The sequence below is a fragment of the Lissotriton helveticus genome, chromosome 1_2 (assembly GCF_964261635.1).
Source record: "Lissotriton helveticus chromosome 1_2, aLisHel1.1, whole genome shotgun sequence".
Lineage (NCBI taxonomy): Eukaryota > Metazoa > Chordata > Amphibia > Caudata > Salamandridae > Lissotriton > Lissotriton helveticus.
Genome location: NC_136058.1, coordinates 286,134,158 through 286,154,405, shown reverse-complemented (window position 1 = coordinate 286,154,405; position 20,248 = coordinate 286,134,158). Strand labels below are relative to the sequence as shown.

The 20,248-nt window shown below is 49.1% G+C and overlaps 1 protein-coding gene across 2 annotated transcripts in view; it reads left to right on the top strand.

The window, feature by feature from the left end:
- The window catches only part of KIF2C (kinesin family member 2C), a 1,469,089-nt gene that overhangs the window by 1,046,518 nt on the left and 402,323 nt on the right, over positions 1 to 20,248 (top strand). For both annotated transcript variants that reach the window (XM_078671750.1, XM_078671748.1), the window contains one exon: positions 2,228 to 2,432. In XM_078671750.1, the coding sequence (XP_078527876.1) occupies positions 2,228 to 2,432 (205 nt within the window). The remainder of the gene's footprint in view (positions 1 to 2,227; positions 2,433 to 20,248) is intronic.

Below are 20,248 nucleotides of genomic sequence, written 5' to 3'. Positions count from 1 at the left end.
CAATGTCATCTAGGCGACCACGACGTACGCTTCCTACCGACATGGAAGGGTAGAGCTGAGAAAAAAACATCCGGATCCAGTTTGGCGCCTGGGGGAAATTCTAAGTTAAGGAATCTATAACTAACCTATGTCTCTTACAGATACATTGTTACTGAAGGTAAGTAACTCGTTGTTTTACTATTTTTTGGCACACTGTTTCCACAGCCAGTTTCTGTGGTGGATCCATGTGTTAGTGCGAAATCTGGTCAGAGAAGAAATGTATGTAAGTGGGTCAGATGGCAACTTATGTGGACTCCAGGTGGTGTCACTGACGTGGTCTTTGTTGATACGGTGTCGTGCAATGCCACCTACTGACGCGCAGAGGTGCTTCTGAAAAATGTCTGGATCCAGTCTGGTGTCTGCTGAGACCGTAGTTTAGGAGTCTGCGGCTAGACTGTCTCCACCAGATAATGTATTACCGAAGGTAAGTAACTTGTTCTTCGCAGCTGGTGCGACCAGATATCCAGAGGTGGCGCTTTGTGCTTTTTGGGTGGTATTGACTGAAATCTTTACACTTGCCTAGCATACCTCTTGTTCTTGTTTTAAATGTCATTTTGATCTTTTATTTATTAAATACTCTACTTTCCTAACCTTATGTGACATCCTTTTGTGAGGTGTTTGCACTGTGACTGTATGAAGTGTTGCATAAATACTTTTTATAGTGCCTCAGATTTAATTGGACTGCTCCTGTGCCAAGCTACCCGAGGGTTGAGTACAAGTTAATTTAGGGTTTGCTTGTGTCTTCACCCTGAAAAGTATTGTGGTTTCTGCTTGAGTAGGGTTTTACCCCTTCAACCAGAAACTCATTTTTTTTTTACAATGATCCCTTGCCTTAGAAGGCAAATATTATACATCTGACCATTCAGGCATCTTCATTAAATTCATCAGAAAGCCTCGCTCTCCTCCCATGGTGGCAATTGAATTGAAATTGGGTTCTTGGTGTGAGATCACTAGTCTCAATGCTTCACGCTAGGATAACTGGTCCATCGGCAGCGATGGTGACAGCACGGTGGTATTTATTCTCTTAAATCTGAATCCTTGCCTATAATTTTTCATCTTAGAAAAAGGAAGGAGGAAAGGCTTTGTAGAGCACTAATGCGGTTTAAATCCCTTTAATTTTTTTTTACTTTTCCCTTTTTTTTGAGAAATTAAAACATGGCAAGCAAATGTTGTTTTCCCAAGAATTCTTACATTGGTTTATGTGGATAGTTCTTTGATTTGAGTGATCCCAGGTCTGATTGGGGCTGTTCAGTTTTAATAAGTTTAATTATGTTTTGCTTAATGAAGATCTGGTGTTGCACAAACGTTTCTTTTCCTTATGGCTATTGATTGTGAACTTTTGTGTTTACATCTCAGTTTTCTTGTAAAAAATATATGCACCTAAGTACTGCATGCTGTTTCGCTCTCTGAAGCCTGCCTAATCTAGACTGTCATTGTTGCTCAGTTTGAATGATGTCAATCTAGTGTTCTTGTTGTCTGTCCCACCAAATACAAAAGGTCCACAACTAAAGGCATTGGTCAGGAATATCACAAAGATTCGCAATGTTATTTTTGTGTATCCCAGTATGAGATTCCAGAGAAAAGGAATATCCCACTTAACGATTCTCTACTCAAAATGTGGCGGCCAGGTACATTTTGGCACCAGAGGTCTTCAGAACATGCAGTTTATGCACAACCGCTACTGGGCTTTAGCATTTTTCAGAAGTAGTCTTGGTCTGGTTTTGCTCCCATCTTCAGGATTTGATTTGGGTATGCTGTTTAGTTGTGCTGAGGGAAGGTGCATATTAAGCAGCGGGAGAAATGCCCAAAAAGGCAGGTTCATGTAGTGAGTACAGAGGAGCATGCATAATAGTAAAATGCAGCAGTTCTCAAATTTTGTTTGTAGTACTTCGCCAATGTACTTTTCAAGATTAAAATAAGACCTTCTCCATTTCCTGCTACGTTTCGGTCCCGTTTTTAATCCAAATGAAATTTCTAATGATTCTCAGCGAGTTCTAGAGCATTGATGAATTAGTCAGCATTTGTTTGTTGCAGAAATGCAGAGTAAGGGAATTTTGCAATTCCATTCAACATTCCTAGCACTGCAGGTTGTTCTCAGATGTATAGATCGCAGGCCCCAGTGGTTGAGGACCATACTTTTAAGTGTCTTTTTTTTAATTATTCTCCTTTACCCGTTACTGTCTTGCAGAACTTCAGGACAGACCTTTGCCAACACCAGTTCTTCCCGCTCTCATGCCTGCTTTCAGATTATTCTTAGAAAGAAAGGAAAGCTTCATGGAAAATTCTCGTTGGTAGATCTTGCAGGGAATGAACGAGGTGCAGACACATCCAGTGCAGATCGTCAAACTCGGATGGAAGGGGCAGAGATCAATAAAAGTCTACTGGCATTAAAGGTACATCACTTATGATCACATTTTGTAAATTGTAGACCTCCTGTCTAGAGTACAATATGGTCAAGATACCATCCACTCTTAACATATTCAATGGATCTCCAATGTGAAGAATTTTTTTTCCCCAAGGTTTGGTAAAAAAAAAAAAAATTATTGTTTTGATTCTTGGAGTGCTTAGTCTGGCGCGTTTTAAAACATAATGAAATGATAGAATTATGCAGGCTTGATGGTGTACAAAAAGTAAAATCAGTAAGAGCAAACAAACCAAAATTAACCATATTGAGAGGAAAAATTTAAATTGCAACATAATCACTCACATTTTTAGGTTTCGCCCTGGCGTTGGAACTGCGTAGCAGTTGCTCTGTCCAGGGTGAAATCTTATGTCCTAGATATGGGGCTTTGGTTCCGCCTCTGTCTTCCATTGGCTAGCTCCATAAATGGAGGCTAGCCATTGGAAGAGATTGGCTGTCAATCACGCTTTCCCCGTGAAAACGCGATTCGGGGGCGTTTCTGGGTCTTTTTTAATCCCCGCCCCTTGTTGCCGTGTGTCCCGGGCCGCGCTGTGATTGGCTGCCGGCCCGGGACCTGACTTGTTTTGGTTTTTTTTGGACGCCATGTTTTGATTATTTGCGCCGGAAGATGTCCAGGTGAGTGCTGTTTTATTTTTCTTGCTTCCCTATCCCGCCAGCATTATACAGTGCGTCCCATTAAGGGATGAAAATGAAGCTCTCTGGCGCGGTGACCGAGATGGATGCTTCACAATCTTCTAAACGTTGCACGCTGATCAAGCCCACGCCCTCCAGCGGCACACAGGAAGAACATTCGCTTAATAGCAGCGTAATCTGGGCGCTTTAAATTGTAACCACACAGTCAGAGGCTGCCTATTGAAACAATTAGGCAGCAACGCTGCGCGCGGCTACAGCTAATTAAAGCGATCAGAGGGCGGAAGCTTGGGTAAACAGAGGACACGGCGGCAGGCACCGGAGTCCAGTGTGCCAGCCGGGAAGAGCGGGCTGGGAGGGACGTGACGTTTGCTGGGCACCACCTGTGCCAATAAAATGCAGCATTATGGAATTCTGGGTGTCAGTGGACGATAACAGCAGCACGTGTCCCCTGCCTCGTGGGGGGGAGGGAGTATTAGACACCTGGTACTCACACTGATTTATAGCTCCTTGAAACTGAGGCACGTCCTTGTAAATCATGCAGATACTCCCGCGTTCTCTGAAAGCGCAGCCACTTTTAGTTGAGTTGTACATAAGTTATTTTTACACACGATTTAGTACCAACACTGACGCTACGTTAGAGGTTGTTTTATAGTGTAGTGCTGCTCGCTGATTACTGCGCCTTTTGGCGCTTTGAGATGTCTGACAAAAATTCCGTTTTTTTTCAATAACAGTAATACGGCAAAGCAAAGAAAAACATCAATATCCCTTTAGGAAATCACCACAGTCCAGTGTAAAATGAACAGGTTTACCACTCTCAAACGTGACATTATTTATAATAACATTCGGCGGTCACATTCCCAACTACTTTATTGCCAAAATGGCTGCTGCTGGCCGGCCAGTGCCGGCTCCTCTCAGCCGCGCAGCCCAGGTGACCTCCGACAGACTTTCACATTCACTTTCAGCCGCAGACACTGCCGTGGAGGGATCAGCGCTGCGGGACGGCGCCCTTACCGGTGCAGTGCCCGTTCATCCCGTGTGCTTGGCGGCTGCGCTGCCCTTGGGTCCAAGGCACCTCCGTGACAGGCAGGTAGGACCAGTCCGCGGTCCGGCGCGCAGAGTTTGCAGTCGGCTTGCGTCCTACCCTTGGAATGACTAATTATTAAGTACAAGGAAGCGTGTGACATCACGGGAGCCAGCCTGCATGGCACACCTGGGTGCCTGGGGCTCCGGCGGGCACGCCCTGCCTCCTGCAGTACCTCGCTGCCAGGTATGCTCTGCTGCACGACGCTGGGCGGTGACCGTGCGGGATAACGCTTCGGAGGCCTCCTTCCCTCCTGTAGTAGCAGATAACCATCTGCTTAAACCTCAACGCTGTCAAGCAAGGGCCAAAAACTACAGGCACATCACATGGCAAATCTTTTGTAAGGTGCACTTTTGTGAGCTAATTCCTGATGAATAAGTTAATGGGTGTCGAAGTGCACTTTAAAAGTGATGACTGAGAAGAAACCTTCGATTCATTCTGTGCTATATATATCTCATCTGAGTTTTGGTGGCAGTCCTGAGTCTGCTTTCTTTCGAGGCTTTCCTACATCAATCGCCCAAAAAACATAATAATGCAGACTTTCAAAAAACACACATGGGAACGGGTGGCCATCTAACTCTCATGGGCTGTGGTTTTCATCTAGAGTGCAAACTAAAGCCTCAGGCCCACCTGTCTTTTTCTGGATAACTGATCACATTTAAGTCATGAAATTTACCTTCCCACCAATACCTCCGAATCTACAGTGTTACCTGACTCATAGGCATTGTCTTCACCAATGCAGCTCCTAAGTATGGTAAAACAGCCCACTTGGAACAATTTAGTGTTACAGAATCAGGTGTGGTGCAATTGCTCATGTAAAAGGTGCTCTTTGAATTTGAAATATGCGCCAATATAGTGCAAAAGCTGCATCTGCAAATTTAGGTTTAGAGGTGAGCTCGCTAGCATTTTAAAACTGGCCTCTTGCAGAAATTAACATCTACAAACTCTGGCGTTTTTTGTGTATTCAAATACCTCGTACAGATAGTTACTCACCGCTGCGACTGAACATACATTTGTGACTGTGGAGTAAGTGCCTTTCTAAGAGGGAGAAGGGGGACGCAGCACCCTATTATTTGCTGAGGGAGTAGAGAAGGGTTTTATCCTAAAAATACTTATCCAGTGGAGATAAGAAATGATTACATTTGAAGGTGGATGAAGTGAAGCTTCCATCAAATGATATCACAGTGACACGACCATTGCACACTACATGCTCTGTTCTTGCTGCATGCGCGCTCTAGTGTTCACAATCTCTCCCTGGGCACCTCGTGTCTGTGGTACTTAGCAGACTCTGCCTCGGAGTGCGTGGTGTGGTGGTTTATTTGAGCGCCCCCATCATCCTTCTTTGTCTGTGCCTGTGGTTATTGGCAGGCTCTGCTAGTGTGCCTTCTTGCCGCCTCTCATCCTTTGCCCAGACTCTCACCCCAGGCTCTCGTGCCAGTAGCTATATTGAAATGGACACCTTGTGCTGTTCATTACCATGCCTGTCAACTCGCAGGGTGCCACTGTGCGACTCACATAGCGACTCACATCACACGGTGTCCCGGTGAGGAGCCTATGTCACATGGCGGCAGAGAGAAACAGATGAACTCCACTGTAAATACTGTGGGGGGGGGCTCTGTGTTGGGGGCCTCTCGGTGTGTGTGTTGCATTTGCGAGAGATTAAGCTATTGGCATTGTAAATGACAATGCCATTTATTTATCTGTTTTCAAAACCAACACATAAATACAAATGTTGTCATTTACAATGCCAATAGCTCTAACTTTTGTAAAGGCGAAACCGTTGCATTGTAAATGCTTGTTTGTTTGTTTGATGAATGTTTCTTACCACAGATTCATCCCCTTTAGAAGATAATAGCCCCAGGATCCAAAGGATATCTGGAATATATAAAACAGCATTGCTCCTGTTGTGTGACTTTGTGTTGACTTTGTTACGCCATGGAAGTGACGAACTGAGCTGCATGTACATGCCACCGCTGTTCTTTGACGCCAGTTCCTTTCTTTGCGACTCTTCAGATGTTATGTTACATTGACTTATAAAGCGTATGGCTACCTGAATGGTTTCTCAGCACTACCTTTCTCATCAGCACCGACCAGGCAAGCCAGACCTTACTATTTAAGTGGAAGATGGGAACAGCTACGTTTTAAGCTGCCTCCGAAAAGTAATTTGCAGTCTCTCGAGTATATCTGATCATTCCGGAGCTTAGGGCCAGAAAATGCCATTGATTGGTGTGAGAAAGTGGCTCTATATATACTGGACAATAACTAAGTACAGTGTGTGTATAGAGTACACCAACCCCAGAGGTATAACAGAGGTTAAAGTCTGAATTGACCTTACTCTCCAAAGTGGTAGCTTGGTCGAGCAGTAAGGCAGTTCCAAAGGACAGTGTAAAGCATTTGTTGTGCACACTCACTCAGCAAAAGGTTTCAGACACTCAAGAACTGAACTCCAGGCCAATTGTTGTTATATCCTCAGATATAGTTGTTTTATTTTTAGAACCAACAGTTATAAAAATATACTTCAAGTTATGAGTACTCTCATGTAAATACTTTGCAGAGGAGCAATACGTTTGTACACACAATTACAGGTTAGCTAATAAGCAACACAGTTCTGAAACACTCTAGCATTGAGCTCAATGGGTTTTTCATAGGCAGGTACAGTTGATTACTTTATGGATTACTTTGGTAGTTCCAGGACTAGATCTTAGATTCAGTCCTGGGGTCTAAGCTGAAACCAGATTAGCAAAAACGTTTTAGTTACTGTGATGAATTTTCCTGAATATAAAGCGGTTTTAAAAGTTCACACTTAGAAACTTTTCAAGGTAATTCTGACAATGTTATTCAATGGGAAGAAATTCAGGTTACAGGTAAAGTACAATCGCGTTACTTTTGTAACCCAGCACTAGTCTCCTAGGGCCAGCAATGGGGGCTTAACTCAAAACATGTAGGTAATTGCGTTTCAGTATATCCTACGATTTTTGAAGAATGTTTGCAGTTTTCAAAAGTACACTTAGAAGAAATTTCATAGAAAAGCAGAAAACTGGTTCCTATGGAGAAAATACAGGTTACTAGTAAACCTGCTAGGGATTACTTTTGTGGTTCAGTACTGGGCTGAAAGGTACAGTACTGGCTTCTCTCCTGATCACAGGTGAGTATTTTCTAATTCGGACTTTGGCTGATTTTATAGGAATATTTTCAGTTTTCAAAGCTTCGCACTTAGAACATTTTCAGGTCAAAATGGGTCAATGTTATCCAATGGCAGGTAAGTGAATTACCAGTTTCCAGGTGAGTACTTGGTTGGTGAAGTTAGGATTCTGGGCCTAGACTCATGGGTCCCCCAGGGTCAAGTGAGTACAGTTAGTTCAGTCCCAGCGTCACAGGGGCGGCCGGGTGCAGAGGTAGGTAGGCCCAATGTTATTAATGAGGGAAAGGGGGCCTTCGGCACGCCACGCGGCTCTTGGAGCTGGGCTCCTGGTCACTTGCTCAGGGCAAGTGGGGACGTAGTATAGGACAAAGGTCACAGCCAGCGGCACTCGGCGGTTGGGTGCAAGGTGCTTTTGAGCCGTTGGGCGCTCAATGTTATCCAATGAGGATCTTGAAAAAGGAACAAAAGCTGCAGGCTCGGGGACGGTGACTCTCCAGGGGTGGCCAGCACTTCGAGAGGTAAGTTGCGATGATGGAGCACAGGTAGGTACCCCAAAGGGAGGCACAGGGGGCTGCAGGGCACCGGGTGCAGGGGTGTCTTTGGGGGTCGGAAAAGCTTACCCTCGGCTGGTTGTGGTTGGGGTGGCCCCTGGTTCTGAGTCTACAGGCTTCAGCTGGTTCGTCGAGGAGGGTCTTTGGACACTGGACTTAGGGTCCCAGTCGCCGGGGGATGTCCTCGTGGTCTAGGTTCGGGTTGGCCCGGCCCGGGCTCTGCTGGTGCAGAGTCTGCTGGTCCGAAGCTTCCTGGTGAGCACCAGGTGGGTTGTTGCAGCTGAGCCTCTGCTGATGGGAGTCCCAATCTTCGAGAGGGTCAAGGCAGGCAGGTCATCTGGGTGTCCCAAGGTTGCTGTCCTCGGAGGTCGCTGGGATTAGGCAGGAGCAGGTTCCAGGATTAACAGGCCGGTAGGGCTTGGGGGCCAAGTCAGTTGTTAGCAGCTGCGAGGTGAGTCTTCTTGATCTTCTTTCTTCTTTTGATATGTGGATTTGAGGAAGGTAGGTTCAGGGAGCCCCTAAATACTAAATTTAGGGGCGTTACAGGTAGGGCAAGGGAAGGGACCAATGGGTCCCTGTCCTGGGGTGAGGACACCCCCTGGCCTGCTCCTCTCCTGTGGGAGGGGGACAGGAGCCTAGCTGGGATTGGGCAGGGCTCCCCATCTACAAGATGGCCGGAGCCCGGAGTCGTGCTTCACCTCGCCTACTCCACCTGAGGGGTGGAGTTGGCAAAGGTTGGCTCACCCTCCTTCCTGATGTAGTTTTTCCCACCAGTCTTCCCGCCAGAGTGGGGGTAGAACTGGTGGGGGGCCAGTTGCTGGGTACAGCAAATGGTCTGGAGAAACTCAACGGCGGTATGCCTTTGAAGCTTCCCCCTGTCCACCCTGCGGGAGGAGACATATCTCCTCGCCCAGGATGTGCATTGTTGCAGGCCCAAGAGCAGGGGGCTCTCCACCCAGGGGTCCAGCAACATGGCTGCAGTGTGGCAGACTCTGCAGCCACTCAGCCCAGACGTGGATTGTAGGTTCGGGTTTTAGAGGGCATCTCGAAGATGCCCTCTCGTGCATTTTACATTAAATCCCACACTGGCATCAGTGCAGGTTTAATGTGCTGAGAAGTTTGGTACCAAACTTGCCAGTCTTCAGTGTAGCCATTATGGTGCTGTGGAGTTCGTAATGAACACCTCCCAGCACCATATACTCTAAAAATGGCTTCATTGCACTCACTTACAGTGCCCAGGAATGGCCCTGGGTACTGTAGGGGCACAGGGATCATGCACCTTTGCCCTCACCTCTGGCATAGGGCACCCACCTAGAGGGGTGACTAAAGTATGCCAGGGCAGTGGGTTCTGTGGGCTTTGCACACAGGGATGTGTGCCATGTCTAGTCTTGTTTTAGTTCAGTATTTAGGCACTCAGCCTGCAAAGGTAGTGTGTGGGTGCCAGGGTACAGGGCCCCTGAGAGTGGCACAATAAGTGCTGCAGCCCATAGGGGTCTTCTCTGGTCACCATTCCCTAGGTACCTAGGGTACCATTTACATGGGGCTGACAGGTGGCCAGAGATGCCAATTGGGTATTTTGTTTCAGCATAGCTTTTCTTTTTAGGGAAGGAACACAGGCCCTGGGTACCTGATTGGCAGGGACCCAGGGCACACTCAGTCAAAGCACATCAGCAGTTCAGAAATAAAGTGGGGGCATACCAAGGCAAGAAAGATGGCACTTTCTCACAATTGGCCACCTTGACGAGGCTTCCTGATTCTGGGAACAATTGTCAGATCCTACTGGTTTGATCGATGTGTATGAGTTGGGCACTAACCACCTACCAACAATCTCAAATATACAGGTCCAGAATTAGTGAGGCACTTGGCATGTAGCAAAGGGTCTTAAAGTAAACTCGACGCTCAATAAGTAGCCATTGTATGGTGTGTAGCAGGCTAGTTGAGGAGGTGAAACTAGACGGTTGCAGAAGTAGGCTGGCTGCCACGTTTTGTACCGTTTGCAGACCCTGATAAAAATACGTTACCGTAGTCCAGTCTGGAAATCACCAGAGCCTGGACCACAGTATGTTGAGCAGCAGCAGGAATACATGGCAACATCTTCCTCAGCCATTTGAGGATGCCAAAGCAAATGGCTGCCACCCTATTCATCTGGTAAGTCAGTTTATCATCCACCCATACTGCCAAACATTTGACTTCCTGAACTGGGGAAGGTGTTCAGCCCATGCTTCCCAGGCCAACAATGAAGGCCCTAAATGTGGGGATGATTGTCCACTAGCAGAACCTCTGTCTTGTCCCCATTAAGTTCCAGTCAATTTATGCTCATCAATGGTGACACGTGGGCAAGACCGATATTAAGGGCATTGCATTGCGTTTACCCATAGAAGATAAGGATAACACAATTTTGGTATCATCGGCGTAAGAAAAAATTGAGTCCATGGGATTCCACAATCTCAGCCTAAGTACTCACATATAGTTGATCGCTGCACCGGGACCAGCGCGGGACGAGGCCAAGACAACGGAACCCCCTCCCGCTGCACCGGGAGCCCTACAGACCTGGGCTGCGGTGGACGCCCCACCCGCCTCCCTCCCTCCCTTTCTCGATGCAGACACAGAGGGGACACAATCTCTCGCAGCGGACGGCGAGAGCTAATCACAGCTAATCACCGTAAAAAGGTATTTACTTTATTTGAATTCGCCTGTACTCCATTCCATTGTTCAAATGGCGGGGGTCTAAAAACTAAAAAACTAAGGCATTAAATCACCTCCTGTGCCTCCAGATGCCCACGAGGCTCCTTCAAGATAAGACTCCCTCACAGCAATTCAGAAACTGGCTAGTTTGAAAGTGAAACTGCCCTCACTGTCCACAGAGCAACTACAACAAAGAGAGGACTACTGTCTCCCTCACCCTTATGTGGCGGCCATTTTTGTCCAGTCTCTCTCTCGGGTGGCCATCTTGGACTAGTCATTGTTCGCTGGGATATTCATTCTTTCTCAATATCTGAGCTGACACTAAGAACTCACCACCTTAAACTAAGCTCAACCACCGTATTATTGGTACACACCTATAGGTATCATGTAACCGATTGTTTGCAGTTGTTTTCTATTCTTATATTTTAGCAGAATTACTTTTCCAATTGTATTCGGCACTATCTGGCATTCAGCACATTTACTTAACCCGCACCCGTTTATGTAACCCGCACCCACTGCACATTTGTCTCCTGTAATGCACCGATTGATACCCCTTATATGCTGGTTGCTCACTTGTGTCACTTTTGCCCGCTAGTGCCATTCTTGTTCCATGTAACCTGTTGTGCTTGCATCTGCATCTTGCTTCTGCATATCATTATCATTTTTGTTCACCCTCCCGCACTACTTATATCGCCATACCAACATGGATCCCATTGGCAAGCACACTTATAAAATCAACTACCCACCCGTGCTCACCAAAAAAGCCGCTAAACGCTTTAAACACGACTTCCTTAGGTCCCACCCAGAAACCCCCTTTGCCGACACCTACTTCTCATCAGCCAAGGGTCCCTTGAACACCGATATCATCTTCCACACCACACGCAGAGCTCAATGGAAAAAAGCGTTCCTCATCCCTACTCACCGTCTCCACCACCAGGAAATCCGCCCATGGCCTTACACTCTCAATCACACCATCCCAACTCTTCCCAGGCAGAACTACCATCACTATCTACAATAACGGGATTGTCCTAATTCAATCGACAGACAGGAACCTGGAACTACTTGACAACCTGTTCCCCACTTTCAAAGAGCACCTATCCAATCGGACTTACACACATCTCCCCCAATGCTACCACCCCTGACATCACAGCACCCAGCCTCGACCCTCCTAACCCAGTTCAGCCCCAGAACGACACTCACCTCACCATCACACCCAGCACCATAGCCAATCCCCCTCCGGCTGCAGCCACCCCTCAATAACAGACATAGATCTCGCCCCCTCATTCACCACCCGCTCCCCCATCCCCCCTACCAACACTCGTACCTCCGCTCATCCTCCCATATCCCCCCCATACGTTGCACACCCGTCCCGCCCTTCACACCAATATCCTCAGAACACCCCTCCTCCCCCAACTGCACCCCACACAACATGACTTTCTGTCCGCCTATCTCCCCCCCCACACTTAGCACTCCCGTCACGCCTAGCCTGCGCCCCTCCTTCAACCTCTCACCCCCATTCTCACTCCCCACTATCCCTCCTCCACCCCCGCAACAGCCAGCCTCCACACCGCCCCATTTACCCTTCCCCTCCTAGCACTGATGCCTTTTCCAACAACGCCAACACCAACCCTAACACAAACCCTCTCTCTAACACTTCCAACCCCCTCACCAGCTCCACCTCTCCACCCCGATTCCCCTCCCTCTTCAGCAACCTACACGCCTGTACACCGTCAGCACCCCTCCCCAACTCCGTGCCCAACACCACGCTGAACATGATTATGTCCACCCTCCTCCAAGTGAAAGAAGAACTACACTCCATCAAAGAGTTGCTCATCACACACCCCAGACGCCCCCTTCCCACCACCACCTTTACACCTAATAACACTTCCTGCTCACCTCCTACTCGCCTTACCACACAACACCCCCCACACTGGTCCTCTATCCCCTCTCGCAATTCCACCAATCGCATTACTAATCGCAATCGCATTACCACCAATCGTAATACTCCCTTTACACCGAACAATACACCTAACAACACCTCCTCCCCACCTCCTACTCGCCTTATCACACAACACTCCCCACACTGGACTTCTATCCCCTCTCGTAATACCACCAATCGCCCCAGACGCACTACCAATACGTTCTCAGACCATGACATACACACTCTTCTCCACTCCTACGTCCCGGCTCCCCATAATCGCCTAGCCACCAACCATCTGCCCATCCCAACGATTATCTCTAACCCCCTCAGACACCAAAAGGATAACAACAGAGGCGCCGTCCCCAACAACCTCACAAATGTACCCCTTACTATAGAACCTTCCTCCACCCTCTGCACCCCTAGCCTCAAATGCATACTACTCAATTGCAGATCGGCCCAAAGACATTCTGCGGAGGTCGCCAATCTCATCACTTCTCTGGAACCGGATCTAACCATTCTGACTGAAACATGGTTATCTGATTCGTCTACACCTATCATGGATATCCTAGTCCCACTCAACTACTGTATCATTAGACTTGACAGGATCAAAAAGACAGGCGGTGGAATTGCTTGTATCTATAGAAGCAACCTCTCAGTTATTAAAGCGTCCGCCCCCTCTCTTACTTACTGTGAATACCTCTGCCTTGATATCATCAGCGAAAGCAAACCGGTATGTTCACTACACATCATATACCACCCACCTGGGGACAAGCTCTCCTTCTCCCAACAACTCATGGACACAATTTCAACCAACTCAGGACGGCAAAACACCCAAATTTTCCTTGGCGACTACAATCTCCATTGGAATGACAGCAGTGACAGTGGTAAATAGCCTCAAAAGCTTCCTCAACGCCCTTGATCTCACCCAAATTTGCAACAGCCCGACCCATGAGAAAGGTTCTATCCTAGACCTCATCATCTCCAAAGAGGACGCTATTCAACTTGTCAATCCAACCTTGCGACTGGTCAGATCATCATATTGTCTCCTTCCTTATCAATGAAAAAATTAAACTTAACCCAATTCAAGCCTCTAAGCCCAAAGTTTGGAAAAGAGACATGAAGAAACTCAACCCAAACTCCTTACCGCCTAACAGCTGCAATCTCCTACTTCCCCCTCCCGGCGCCACGGACGTTCATCTCCTGACTGACCACTATCTCAATGCTATGTCCACAATAATCAATGAAAACCCCTGCAACCCCTGCAATTGAAAAGAGTTTCGTCCAAGATCTCCAACCCATGGTATGACGGGAGCCTCAATGATGATAGACGGGCCTTGCGAATGGCAGAGCGCACCTGGAGGTCTGCCCCCTCTGCACTGCACCTAAAAACCCTGAAGGAACAGAGAAACGCCTACTTCAGGAAAATAAAACGCTCAAAAAGATTTCTTCAGCCTCCAGCTCGCCCAAGCAAAAAACCGCCCAAGAAAATTGTTTGAGCTAATCAGAACACAATCCAAAGAACAACCCCAGGCACTCGGCACCTTGAGCGTTTCACCTTCATGTGAAGACTTCTCTGCTTTCTTTAACCAAAAAACCGACAACATAAGAAGCGATCTCCTCAATGACGCAATCCTTTACTCCAACCCCCAACACACAGCAGCACCTGAACCAAAGAACAATGCTACATGGTCTTCCTTTGGCACCTACTCTGAAGAAGAAATTGGCAGATTGCTCAGCACGCTGAAACCATCCAATCACCTCACTGACCCCCTTCCTGCTAACGCTGTTAAGGACTTTACCCCTTTTCTCCTCCCACTCTGGACTAAGATTATCAATAGCTCTCTTCAACAAGGATCCATCCCTAACGCCCTCAAAGTCGCACAAGTCACACCGCTACTGAAAAAACCAACAGCAGATCCCTCTGATCTAAACAATTACCGCCCTATTACAAATATTCCCACTCTCGCTAAACTGTTGGAAAAATGTGAACAGCTACAACTGACTAAAAACATAGATAAGTTTGATCTCCTCAACGCGCATCAATCAGGCTTCCGAGCAGGGCACAGTACCGAAACAGCCATGACTCACATAGTTGACGACGCCCTCCAAATGCTAGACCAAAACAATACCTGCCTCCTCATCCTCCTTGATCTTTCCTCAGCATTCGACACAGTTAAACATGAGAACCTACTCGATCTATTAAACACAAGAATGGGCATATCTGGGACTGTTCTCAAGTGGTTCACCTCCTTTCTACACAACCGCTCACAAAGATTCAAAAGCCACAACCTGATGTCCTCTCCGGTACCTGTACCGCTAGGCGTCCCTCAAGGTTCCTCCCTCTCCCCAACACTGTTCAACCTAGTTATGGAACCTCTCACTACTTTGCTACAAACATCCAATGTTCACTTTCACATGTATGCAGACGACACCCAACTTTATCTCAAAATACAAACTCCTAAGGACATCATGCTTCTGAACACCACGATCAGAAACACCCAATCCTGGCTTGCCGAGAATCACCTCAAACTCAATGCGCTGAAAACTGAGTTCCTCCTGATCTCACCTCCCGGAAAAATTTCTACGGCTCAAACATGGCTTGAGCACTTAACGACTCTAAATGTACAACCTACCATAGTAGACTCAGCAAAATCTTTAGGCATAACACTTGACGCCAATCTCAACATGCAGCAGCACATCAGCAAGGCAACCAAAGGAGCGAACTTCCAAATCAATACCTTGAGAAAACTTAAACCCTTCCTTCCTGCCAAAGACTTCCAAACTGCAGTACAATCTATAGTCATCCCGCACATAGATTACGGTAGCACCGCACTTTGCGGGCTCCCCCTAACTACAACGGCACCCCTAAGAGCGTCTCTTAACGCTGCAGCGAGACTCATCACTGGCTCAAAAAAACACTCGCATATTTCCCCTGACTTTAAAACTCCGAACTGGCTACCTTTTCAGCCCGAATACATCTGAAAATCGCCTGCTTGACGCACAAGGCTGTACACATGAATTCACCCGCCTACCTCACTCAAAAGCTGACAATGTCTGGGGGCTCTAGAAATACTAGAAGCTCAAACAATCTTTTGCTGAAGCCTCGAAGATTTCGGAAGGAAAAAACCTATAAACGCTCCTTCTCAGGAATGGCACCCAGGATCTCGAACTCACTCCCTATTGAAACCAGGCTCATCTCCTCCAACAAACTTTTTAAGAAAGAAGTAAAAGCGATCCTCATGGCTAAATACACATGATCTATTCTGTATTTCTCATGATTCCGCTCTGTACTACCTGCCTGACCCCTTGGTCTATTTGTATTACTTGTATTATCGACCTACTTGATTGTATACGTTCCCACTTTGTATATTTTATATTGTTTGACGCACCTGTTTGACTTTGCACACTCTACCTACACCACCTTAACCCTACTCTCGTACTACTGATGCACCTGTGTGACTATACACCCTGCACACACCTACCTCAACTATTCCTTCATGCTATCTCCAAAAGCATTTTAAGAACGCTTAAACAAGTATATGCTCCTTATTTTTGTACTGTGATACCATTGGCGCAACTGTTTGACTATGGTCATTGGACCGACACTACCTCACCTGTGACCTACCCCTTGTATTTTGTCCTACCTATGTAACTATGCACCTTGTACCTTAATTACCTCAATTACTACTCTATCACCCCCTTGTCTCTGTCGCTCTCTGTCTCTGTCGCTCTCTGTCTCTGTCGCTCTCTGTCTCTGTCGCTCTCTGTCTCTGTCGCTCTCTGTCTCTGTCGCTCTCTGTCTCTGTCGCTCTCTGTCTCTGTCGCTCTCTGTCTCTGTCGCTCTCTGTCTCTGTCGCTCTCTGTCTCTGTCGCTCTCTGTCTCTGTCGCTCTCTGTCTGTCGCTCTCTGTCTCTGTCGCTCTCTGTCTCTGTCGCTCTCTGTCTCTGTCGCTCTCTGTCTCTGTCGCTCTCTGTCTTGTCACTGTCGCTCTCTGTCTCTGTCGCTCTCTGTCTTGTCTCTGTCGCTCTCTGTCTTGTCTCTGTCGCGCTCTGTCTCTGTCGCGCTCTGTCTCTGTCGCGCTCTGTCTCTGTCGCGCTCTGTCTCGCTCTGTCGCTCTGTCTCGCTCTGTCGCTCTGTCTCGCTCTGTCTCGCTCTGTCTCGCTCTGTCTCGCTCTGTCTCGCTCTGTCTCGCTCTGTCGCTCTCTGTCGCTCTCTGTCGCTCTCTGTCGCTCTCTGTCGCTCGCTCTCTGTCTCTCGCTCTCTGTCTCTCGCTCTCTGTCTCTCGCTCTCTGTCTCTCGCGCTCTGTCTCTCGCTCTGTCTCTCGCTCTCTGTCTCTCGCTCTCTGTCTCTCGCTCTCTGTCTCTCGCTCTCTGTCTCTCGCTCTCTGTCTCTCGCTCTGTCTCTCGCTCTCTGTCTCTCGCTCTGTCTCTGTCGCTCTGTCTCTGTCGCTCTGTCTCTGTCGCTCTGTCTCTGTCGCTCTGTCTCTGTCGCTCTGTCTCTGTCGCTCTGTCTCTGTCGCTCTGTCTCTGTCGCTCTGTCTCTGTCGCTCTGTCTCTGTCGCTCTGTCTCTGTCGCTCTGTCTCTGTCGCTCTGTCTCTGTCGCTCTGTCTCTGTCGCTCTGTCTCTGTCGCTCTGTCTCTGTCGCTCTGTCTCTGTCGCTCTGTCTCTGTCGCTCTGTCTCTGTCGCTCTGTCTCTGTCGCTCTGTCTCTGTCGCTCTGTCGCTCTGTCTCTGTCGCTCTGTCTCTGTCGCTCTGTCTCTGTCGCTCTGTCTCTGTCGCTCTGTCTCTGTCGCTCTGTCTCTGTCGCTCTGTCTCTCGCTCTGTCTCTCGCTCTGTCTCTCGCTCTGTCTCTCGCTCTCTCTCGCTCTCTCTCGCTCTCTCTCGCTCTGTCTCTCGCTCTGTCTCTCGCTCTGTCTCTCGCTCTCTGTCTCTCGCTCTGTCTCTCGCTCTGTCTCTCGCTCTCTGTCTCTCGCTCTCTGTCTCTCGCTCTCTGTCTCTCGCTCTCTGTCTCTCGCTCTCTGTCTCTCGCTCTCTGTCTCTCGCTCTCTGTCTCTCGCTCTCTGTCTCTCGCTCTCTGTCTCTCGCTCTCTGTCTCTCGCTCTGTCTCTCGCTCTCTGTCTCTCGCTCTCTGTCTCTCGCTCTCTGTCTCTCGCTCTCTGTTGCTCTCGCTCTCTGTTGCTCTCGGTCTCTGTTGCTCTCTGTCTCTGTTGCTCTCTGTCTCTGTTGCTCTCTGTCTCTGTTGCTCTCTGTCTCTGTTGCTCTCTGTCTCTGTTGCTCTCTGTCGCTGTTGCTCTCTGTCGCTGTTGCTCTCTGTCGCTGTTGCTCTCTGTCGCTGTTGCTCTCTGTCGCTGTTGCTCTCTGTCGCTGTTGCTCTCTGTCGCTGTTGCTCTCTGTCGCTGTTGCTCTCTGTCGCTGTTGCTCTCTGTGTCCTTGTATTTGGGCAGCCCGGCTCTGCTGACTCGCCTTCAGGGCCCATGTAGTCGGTAGGGGGCCTTGGAACTCTGACACCAGTGGCTCCGGCGGGTCCCCTTGGATCCAGGCCTGGATCCAGATAGACTTTGGTCGATCACACTTGGCTTTCCCTGACGTTGGTCCCAACTATGTTCCCAGCATCGACCATGCCCCTGGTTGGCACTGACCCCATCCTCATCCCCAAAGTAGACACGTAGCCAGTGTTCCTTCCTAGTGTTCTTATTGGGCCTGAAGGTGAGGGAGGGGCAGCTGGACCCTTTAGCTGAATGAGACCATTAATGGTAGATTCCTTACCTTAGAATTACCCCCAGACTGGATCTGGAAAGTTTGTCAGCAGTTCCCCTGCTCGTCGGTAGGCGTCGTTGTGCGGCTCCGTGTGCGTCATTGGCATTGTTGTCGCTGATATGATGTCTCTGGAGCTACTTGGACGCGCCCACGCATGCGGACGCCAATTCTTTCTTTTTCCGTGCCAGCAAGTGCAGATCCGGGAAGAGCAAGTACCCCCCAGTCACTTTTTTTAAGTGCGTTTTTTTTAGACCTTTTGTCTCAATTCTTTTGAGTCAATAGACTCCTGGTGTCATGGGGATGCCTGTTTTAAAGAACTATGGAGACGGTCACCGCATGATGTCGGTGACTTATCCGCACCGCGTGTATCACTACTGCCTGGAGCGCGACCACGTCTCCAAGTCGTGCTCCGAATGCTGGGCCATGGTGCCGAAGACTTTGCGGGAGCGGTCCCTAAAGTTGCTAGAAGTCTGGCATTCTGCTCGGCGCCGCTCAAGGTCCTGGTCTCGTCGAGGGACCTGTTGCAGAGCAGTCACCATCGTTCGTCTGGATCTAAGTCTTCGCACTCAGGGTCAGGTAAGTCGAAGCATTCCAAGAGGTCGAAGAAGCGTTGTCGTTCTTCGACTTCCCCTGGCCCGTCGTGGCTGAGGGTGCGGTTGGTGACACCCCCGCAGCTCCGGCGGAGCCTGCGACGCTGCCGTCCTACCTGCCCTTTCCAGGTCCGTCGGCGATGCCTGCTCAGGTGCAACATTTTCTTCCTGCCATGGCCTGACTCTTTGGGCCGTCTGGCCCGCCGGTGCGCCTACGGGCCCAGCGGGTCTGACTAGAGGTCCTACCCTTCCATCGCCGGCAGCTTCGGCGCCACAGGACTTCCCTGGATCCCGGGCGATGCCAGTTGACCTCATAACATCTCCACCGGTGTCGACTCCCCTCATCCCCTTCTCCCCTCCCGGCATCACCTCTGAGGTCGCCTGGTGCTACAGCCAGAATCTGCCCCAGTTTCAGCCCCGAACCAGACACGGCGCCGGATCGGCGTCGCTTGACTCAGATTCCAACATTGATGGGGCCTTTCTACCCCATGTATGTCCTCCTTATTTTCAGCCTGTTTCACAGACTTCGGAGGAAGGGGAGAGCTTGGAGGGGTCGGAAGACCCTCTCACTCAACAGTGTGATTATGAACTGGACTGGGCAGAGGACTTGGGGGATGCCAGCGGTCTTGAGACCTCACCTGACCTTGGGATGCTATCGCCTCCTTCCATGGCTACTGAGGAGGGAGCAAGTTAAGCAGTGGTGTTGTGTAGGGCGGCCGAGGCCCTCCACCTCGACCTCCTACGGTGGCAGTCAGGACTAACCTCCTGACAGAAGTGCTTCAGCCGGAGGCATGCCTCTTCGGAACCCTTGCTGCCTTTTAATGACAAGCTTTCGGACGTTCTTTTGCGCACTTGGTCCAGGCCCAACACAGGGCCTGTGGACAAGAATGTGGCCCTATGCCATCACCCGACTCGGGGCGACACCCTCTTTCTCTCCCAACACCCCACTCGTGAGAGCTTGGTTGTCCAAGCTTCTGCTTCACCGAGCGCATTTCCTTCCGCACCTCCAGATAGGTAATCCAAGAAGTTGGAGCAGCTTGCCAAGAAGCGTTTTTCACCTGCCAGCTTAGGGCTGTGGTCGGTAAACACCGCATTCCTCTTGGGCCGTTATTCCCACTCTGTGTGGGACACGGTTGTGCTGGTGCTGCCCGACTGTCCGGAGGAGGCCCAGACAGTACTTTCCCAAGCTATAGCAGCTGGGAAAGACACAGGTAAGTTCACCATTCGTTGTGGGCTTGACACCGCTGACTCGCTAGGCAGGGTGCTTTCCACGCCTGGCTGAGAACTTGCTTCTCTGGGGATGTCCAGAACACTTTGATGGACATGCCCTTTGATGGCATTCACCTTTTTGGCGATAAAGCAGAGCATTGGAGCGCTTTAAGGACTCGCAGGCTATGCCAAGTCCTTGGGCCTGTCTGCCACTCTC